Source organism: Rhamphochromis sp. 'chilingali' (genome assembly GCF_963969265.1).
Source record: "Rhamphochromis sp. 'chilingali' genome assembly, chromosome: 15".
NCBI classification, from domain to species: Eukaryota; Metazoa; Chordata; class Actinopteri; order Cichliformes; family Cichlidae; genus Rhamphochromis; species Rhamphochromis sp. 'chilingali'.
This window is the reverse complement of record NC_137942.1, coordinates 1,405,814-1,413,814: the sequence shown is the minus strand read 5'-3', so window position 1 is coordinate 1,413,814 and position 8,001 is coordinate 1,405,814. Positions and strand designations below refer to the sequence as shown.

The following is an 8,001-nucleotide window of genomic DNA, read 5'->3' as shown; positions in this document are numbered from 1 at the left end:
TTTAGAGCTCTTTAGCAGTACTGCAGGAGGTTAACTTAACTCATTATTTCAGAGTGGAGTCCTGCAGTGACCTGCCTCGGGCTCTTACCTCCTCCTATGTGGGCAGCAGGCAGCTCAGTGTGAGCTCATCAGGGTCCAAACTCACAGTCTGAGGAGAGGACATGCCAGGAGTGACTGAAGACTCCTGCAAGTGCTGCTTAAAATCTAGTACAGGAGCCACAGTCACGTGGTTCACCAGCCCATCTGCAAAGTGAGTCAGAGGTTCAAGCACTTTTTGCCCAGATCACTTTTTTAACTGTTACTTGTAATATTTAGTAATCTGAGGAATGTCTAAGGTTTTACACAGTCAGGACATACTGAGAATAAAGCATCAATTCCTTTACTTCTCGTGTTATCTAATTTATTGTTATCCAGATAAAGTCGAATTAACATTACATTGACATTAGGACCCTTTTCCTGCAGAAAACTTGCCTAGACGGCAGGACAAGTTACAACTGTTGGGTCTGTGTTTCCACAGGCCCCGCTAGTTTAGAATCAGAATCAGAATCAGAATCAGAATCAGAAAGGGTTTTATTGCCAAATGTTGAGCAGGTTTACAACATTAGGAAATTGCTGCGGTGCTTCAGTGCAAACATACTGTCATAAATTACGCTTAAATAGACATGAAAAAATTAAAATAAGAATAATAATTAAAGTGCTAAGTAGATAGATATATACATGATATATACATGAGTGCAGGTGGTGATCAGTGCAAACATGGAATGATGCAGTGACACAGCGTAGGGTCATGTGTTAGTGGCGGGGACAGTCATGTGGTTATTGTTCATGTGTCCAACAGCAGAGGGGAAGAAACTGTTCTTATGGCGAGAGGTTCTGGTGCGAATGGACCGGAGCCTCCTGCCTGAGGGGAGCAGGTCAAACAGACTGTGTCCAGGGTGAGAAGGGTCAGCTGAGATCCGGGCTGCACGCCCCAGTGTCCTGGAGGTGTACAGGTCCTGCAAAGATGGGAGTCTGCAGCCAATCACCTTCTCAGCAGAGCGCACAACACGCTGCAGTCTCTGTTTGTCCCTGATAGTGGCTCCAGCGTACCACACGGTGATGGAGGAGGTGAGGATGGACTCGATGATTGCGGTGTAGAATTGCATCATCGTCCGTGTTGGCAGGTTGAATTTCTTCAGCTGCCTCAGGAAGTACATCCTCTGCTGGGCTTTCTTGATGACGGAGGTGATGGTGGGCTCCCACTTCAGGTCCTGGGTGATGGTGGTACCCAGGAAGCGGAATGAGTCCACAGAGGTGATGGGGGTGTCAGTCAGGATGATGGGGGGGAGTGGAGCTGTGTGCTTCCTGAAGTCCACAATAATCTCCACTGTCTTCTGGGCATTCAGCACCAGGTTGTTGTGGCTGCACCAGGACACCAGACGTTCAACCTCCCTCCTGTAGGCAGACTCGTCCCCGTCAGAGATGAGCCCAATAACGGTGGTGTCATCTGCAAACTTGATTAGCTTGACAGACTGGTGGGTGGAGGTGCAGCAGTTGGTGTACAGGGAGAAGAGCAGGGGAGAAAGAACACAGCCCTGAGGGGAGCCGGTGCTGATGGTCCGGGAGTCCGAGACATTCTTTCCCAGCCTCACATGCTGCTTCCTGTCCGACAGGAAGTCAGTGATCCACCGATGGGATCAGGCACATTCATCTGGGAAAGCTTGCCTCGGAGATGGTCTGGAAGGATGGTGTTGAAGGCAGAGCTGAAGTCCACAAACAGGATCCTGGTGTAGGTTCCTGGGGAGTCCAGATGCTGCAGGATGAAGTGTAGGGCCATGTTGATGGCGTCATCTACAGACCTGTTGGCTCTATATGCAAACTGCAGGGGGTCCAGGAGGGGGGCCGTGAGGGTCTAGAGACTTATTCATCATGAAGAAAAGAAGACTTAACAGAACATCTTCAACCCGCTAGCGAGGGAAGTCTTTAGTCAAGAACCAGCTCTTGGAGCTTCTCACCTGTGTCCAGCCCAAAGTCCTTCAAAGAGCAGCTCGCTGGCAGCTATTTATTGACAACTGTTACAAAACACAACACAACACAAGCACCTCCCACCGTGAAACCCCCCAATGGTTCTAAGACAAGGCACTATGTGTGTATGTGTAAGCATCTGTATGCATGTGCAAGAACGTGTGTGTGTGTGTGTGTGTGTGTGTGTGTGTGTGTGTGTGTGTGTCTCTGTGTGCGTGACTTCCAACTGTTTCTAACAACATCCTGGTCATAAAATGGTAATCTCCCCCACACCCAATATATGGTTTAATCCCTGTATTGGTTCAGCGTGCACAACACAGTGAAGCCACAAAAGGGCAGGAAGCCGACAACACAAGAAACAGAATCTTCACAAGGGATGTGTTGACAATAATCCTCCCCCAGCACAGAGTGGCTGGAGAGGGGGTCAGGATCACAGGAATGTCTTGATCCTATAGACCGAACTAAGAGTTTACAAATTTAAGAAGCACAATGACAACATTCAACAATTAGACTGAACAACAACAAGTACAATACATTGTATAAGAAGTAAATAAACAAATGCAACTGATCTTCAGTGCAGAAGTCCTGGTTCTAACATACAGTTATAAATAAGTGATTGCAAGATCATTAGAAGCAGTCACACCGATGGAAAGAGCTCCATGACGATAGTCTTAAATGTCTCCATCAGAACCAGTTCTGATCATTTCAGCTTCTTCTGTAGATCCTTACAGGAAACAAGGGCAGAATATTTAAAAGGATTTTTTCCTTTTGCTTTGCTGCTTTGGGGACAAACACATATAGACACTCAGATAAGAAGGAACCAGCCTAAACAGAGATTTATAGATAAAAATAAACCAACGGGAAAGGCTGCAGATATACAGAGACGGATACTTGGCAGCAGCATACAGAGAAGAGCCTTGAATTGATCCAAAATGCTGCAGCAAGAGTCCTGACAGGGACCAGAAAGAGAGAGCAGATTTCTCCTGTACTGGCTTTTCTTAGTTGGCTCAAAAGCATGTCGGCCTATTTCTAGAACATAACTCCTGTGATAAACGAGGGACCGCTGTATAAAAGAAAAAGAAAGAAGTCCTGCCATTAATTAATTCTTCGGTCTTAAATATGATCAACCTATCTCTAATAATCGGCTATGTACCACAGGCCTTCAAGCTGGCTGTAGTTAAACCTTTACTCAAAAAGCATCTCTAGACCCAGCAGTCTTAGCTAATTATAGGCCAATCTCCAACCTTCCTTTATATCAAACATCCTTGAAAGAGTAGTTGTCAAACAGCTAACAGATCATCTGCAGAGGTTTATTTGAAGAGTTTCAGTCAGGTTTCAGAGCTCATCACAGCACAGAAACAGCTTTAGTGAAGGTTACAAATGATCTTCTTATGGCCTCTGACAGTGGACTCATCTCTGTGCTTGTCCTGCTAGACCTCAGTGCAGCGTTCGATACTGTCGACCATAATATCCTATTAGAGCGATTAGAACATGCTGTAGGTATTACAGGTACTGCACTGCAGTGGTTTGTATCATATCTATCTAATAGACTCCAGTTTGTGCATGTAAATGGAGAGTCCTCTTCACACACTGAGGTTAATTATGGAGTTCCACAGGGTTCAGTGCTAGGACCAATTCTGTTTACATTATACATGCTTCCCTTAGGCAGCATCATTAGAAGACATAGTCAAAGGAGCTTGGAAAGAAAAGCGTCTGGACTTCTTTAAGTTGCTTGAAGACGTTTCACCTCTCATCCGAGAAGCTTCTTCAGTTCTAAGGTCAAATGGTGGAGAGTCCCAGATATAAACCTAGTGGGAGTTTCCCCCCACAGAGGGACAAAAGGACCCCTGATGATCCTCTAATCGCCTGAGCCAAGGTGGGAAACTGGGTGTGGGTCCCAATCAGCCAGAGTTTCGGGTGTGTTCATTGTGAAACCTGGCCCCACCTTATCATGCGAATTCCTGAGGTCAGATGGCCCAGGATGTGAGTGGGTGTTAAGGCGTCTGGGAAGGATCTCAAAACTGGATTATAGATGGCAGAGAGTTGGTGTCGTAAACCCCGCCTCTGTTCAAAGATGGTCGCGCACAGTGGACATAGATGCTTCTTTCACTCCTCTTTCAAACCATCTGTCCTCTCTGTCCAAAATGTGAACATTGGCATCCTCGAAAGAGTGACCTTTGACCTACATATATACCTACATATATACCTATATATATATATATATATATATATATAAAAAAAAAAAAAAAAAAAAAACACCCAGCACGCCCCTGCGGGCGGTTTATCCTTCAAGCTCGGGTCCTCTACCAGAGGCCTGGGAGCTTGAGGGTCCTGCGCAGTATCTTAGCTGTTCCCAGGACTGCGCTCTTCTGGACAGAGATCTCCGATGTTGTTCCCGGGATCTGCTGGAGCCACTCGCCTAGCTTGGGAGTCACCGCACCTAGTGCTCCGATTACCACGGGGACCACCGTTACCTTCACCCTCCACATCCTCTCGAGCTCTTCTCTGAGCCCTTGGTATTTCTCCAGCTTCTCGTGTTCCTTCTTCCTGATATTGCTGTCATTCGGAACCGCTACATCGATCACTACGGCCGTCTTCTTCTGTTTGTCTACCACCACTATGTCCGGTTGGTTAGCCACCACCATTTTGTCCGTCTGTATCTGGAAGTCCCACAGGATCTTAGCTCGGTCATTCTCCACCACCCTTGGGGGCATCTCCCATTTTGACCTCGGGACTTCTAGGTTATACTCGGCACAGATGTTCCTGTACACTATGCCGGCCACTTGGTTATGGCGTTCCATGTATATATATATATATATATATATATATATATATATATATATATATATATATATATATATATATATATATATATATATATATATATATATATATATATATATATAGGGTGATGTGACAAGAAAAGTAATACGGGGAACAAACACAGAAGAAAACAGCTACCAAATTAAAAAAAGCAAACTCAATGATGGTGTTGGAACCATCGGCAGGTCTGCAGTCGTGGGTGAAGATACAAGGGGACATGGGGTTAGGCTCAAGGAACGAAATATAAGACATAACTATAAACCAGAGTACAAAATTTAGTGAACTCAAAAGAAGAAAGTAAAACTAAAAATATTATCATAAAGAACCCGTACAGAGGATCAGAACAATCAACATAAATTAAAAATTACAAACACAATGCAGTTAACAACTCTATAGAGGGGAAGAGGAAACAGAGAACCAGAAGACAACTAAAAAGCCCAAAACCAAACAGATTAAATCCAAATTTATCATCACGTCTTAAATTGGCTGTTTTGAATTCCTCACTTTAGCAGGAAAGTCGGGAGCCTGTTTTGTCACACACACCTTCATCGGTAACACCTGCACTGTGGTGCAATACTTACAGTCACCTTCAACAAGAGGAAACATCCTCTCAGTGAAGGTGTGTGTGAAGGTGTGTACGTGTGTGTCAGTGTCAAGATCAGAGAATGACAGCTTCCCTCCGTCCCAGTCCAGAGTCACTCTGATCCTCTGGAGCTTCCTCCTTACTGGGAGAAAAGACACCGGAGCTGGTGGTGCCCATTCATAATATCGATCATTTTGATGCCCTATTTCCAGAAATCCAGATTGTATGTGTCCCTTTCTCTGACAGGACTCTGCTGACACACCTGTTATCCACAGTTTGCTGTCTCCAACCTGAACGTCCCAGCTGTGAGTCCCTGACTTAAAGCCTTCAGAGCCCAGGACAGCACAGCTGTCTCCATCAAACCTCTCGGGATTATCAGGAAGCTGCTGCCTCTCTCCTGTTCTAAAGCTGCTCAGATCTTCAGAGAGGAGGACTTCAGGGTGAGCGGTGTTAGGGTCCAGGATCGCAGGCGTGTAGGACACCAAGTCCTTCATCTTGTTCCAGATGTTGAAGGTCAGGTTGCCCAGGTGTTTGGCCTGGTCTATCAGAGCTCCTGAGGGCAGCTGTGGATCATCCAGCAGGGGGCAGCGCTGGACTCTTTCCACTGCAGCCTTGTAGTTGTGCAGGAACGAGACGTCTTCAGCTCTCAGCTCCTCCTCTGTGGCTCTGACTGTGTCTGAAAGAGCTGCTATCTCTCTGCTCAGAGCCTCCACCCTCTCCTCCATCCTCCCTCTCCTCTGCTCCTCTTCCTCCCTCAGTGCAGCCAGCTTGGCCTCCTCTTCTCCTTCTAGAAACTGGTGAAGTTTCTTAAACTGCTCCTTAATCTGCCTCCCTGTGCGTCGGACCTGGGCCTTAATGTGTTCTGCTGTTTGGTCAAACTTCACTTTGACTTCTTCACAGACCTTTAACTTCTTCTTTACGGGCTCCAGAGCTTCCCGAAGCTTGTGCTTGTGTTGTCGTGCAGCTTCATCGATGGGTCTGAATCTGTGCTTGTTGTGTTTGTCAGAGTCTCTGCACACGACACACACTGGCTGCTGATGGTCCAAACAGAAGAGTCTGAGTTTCTCAGAGTGCAGACTGCAGAGACCCTCTGAAGCTCGCTGATCTCTCTGCTGTAGGAAGGACTCACACAGGTTCTTTAAAGCCAGGTTACGAGGTGGATCGTCCCTTGAAGATCTTCTCCTGCAAACTGGACACTTGTGTGTTGAGTCTGCTCTCCACCAGCTCTTCAGACAGTCTGTACAGAAGCTGTGGCCACATGACAGAACAACAGGATCTGAGAAGATGTTCTGACACACCGAGCAGTTAAGATCCTTGTCTGATCCGGAAGCCATCGAGTTTGTGAATGAAGCTGAAAACAGGAAGTACAGTCAGTCCTGGTTCTCCTTCTCCTCTTCACTGAAACGTCCTCTGAGTCGTATGTTTAGACTAACTTACTTTCAGTGTGGCTGTTGTTGTCTTTGTGTCCTGCAGCTGGACTCGCTCAGAGGAAGCTGGTACTTTGGTCTGATGGTGTATGTGTGTCTCTTTAGTCAGGAACAATAGCAAGGTGTTTCCTAGTTTCTTTCAAGTGAGTCAGTGGGGGGCGGGGCTTTGTCAGAACTGCTCAGGTAAGATGTTTTTCCCAGAGTACAAAAGCCGACCTGTCAGCCGTTGGAAACTGTAAAACAGGTTTGTCCAAATTTCATCAGGACAGTCTCAACTTTAGAAGTTTAATCAATGAGGATAACAAAGTTCTGACTGATACTGTGAAGATTTGAAGTTTAGTCCTGTAACATTTGTACGTTGGCTTCACATTCAAAAAAGCAAATTTCTTATCTCAAAACTTCAGAGGGGTTCATCATGTCAACTCATTTATTTCAGGTGTGCAGTAAGTAAAGAAGCTCCACGAAGTTTGAGTTCATAGGAACATGTGTTGGTAATATTTACATTCTGTGTTAAGAGGCAGATGTGACCAGTGCAACATAGAATAGAATAGAATAGAATAGCCCTTTATTGTCAATGTACAATGAAATTACTCCACAGAATAAGAATAAAGCACAGATTGGAGAGCAAAGAGAAGACTCGGTCAGAGTAGAGTCAGTGTGGGAGTCACCTGAGAGCTGAGGGTTACTCACACCATGGCTCAGATTGGTGAGGTGGGTGGGCAGGATGTGTGTTTGTGTGTCTGTGCCGTGACCAGAGGGCAGTAGGTGAAACAGGTGGTGGGCGGGGTGCGAGGGGTCACCTGTGATGGCCCTGGTTTACCTGAGACAGGAGGATCTGATCATGGCCTCCAGGGCTGGCAGAGGGCAGTCAGTGATGTTTTGGGGTGCTGTTAATGACCCTCTGTGCAGCCTTCCTGTTCTCAGTCGTGGCCCCTGAGTACCAAACTCGCTCTCCACTGAGGAGCTGTAGCAGGTCAGCAGCAGCTTCAGGTCCAGGTTATTCTTCCTCAGGACATGGAGGAACTGCAGCCACTGCTGGGCGTTCTTTACCAGGGTGATGGTGCTGTGGGTCCAGGTGACATCAGCAGACATGTGGATCCTCAGAAACCTGAAGGTGGAGACAGATTCCACCTGTTCTCCATGTATAATGAGAGGGAGTGGACC

At 46.4% G+C, this 8,001-nt stretch overlaps 1 protein-coding gene across 1 annotated transcript; it reads right to left on the bottom strand.

The window, feature by feature from the left end:
* Positions 1 to 4,961: 4,961 nt before the first annotated feature.
* LOC308411690 (nuclear factor 7, brain-like) lies at positions 4,962 to 6,937 on the bottom strand. Its single transcript, XM_080905673.1, has 2 exons — positions 6,848 to 6,937; positions 4,962 to 6,761 (listed from the first exon to the last, which is right to left on the bottom strand). The coding sequence occupies exon 2, from the start codon at positions 6,742 to 6,744 to the stop codon at positions 5,305 to 5,307; it is 1,440 nt and encodes a 479-aa protein (XP_080761799.1). The 5' UTR covers positions 6,745 to 6,761; positions 6,848 to 6,937; the 3' UTR covers positions 4,962 to 5,304.
* Between the last annotated feature and the right edge of the window lie 1,064 nt (positions 6,938 to 8,001).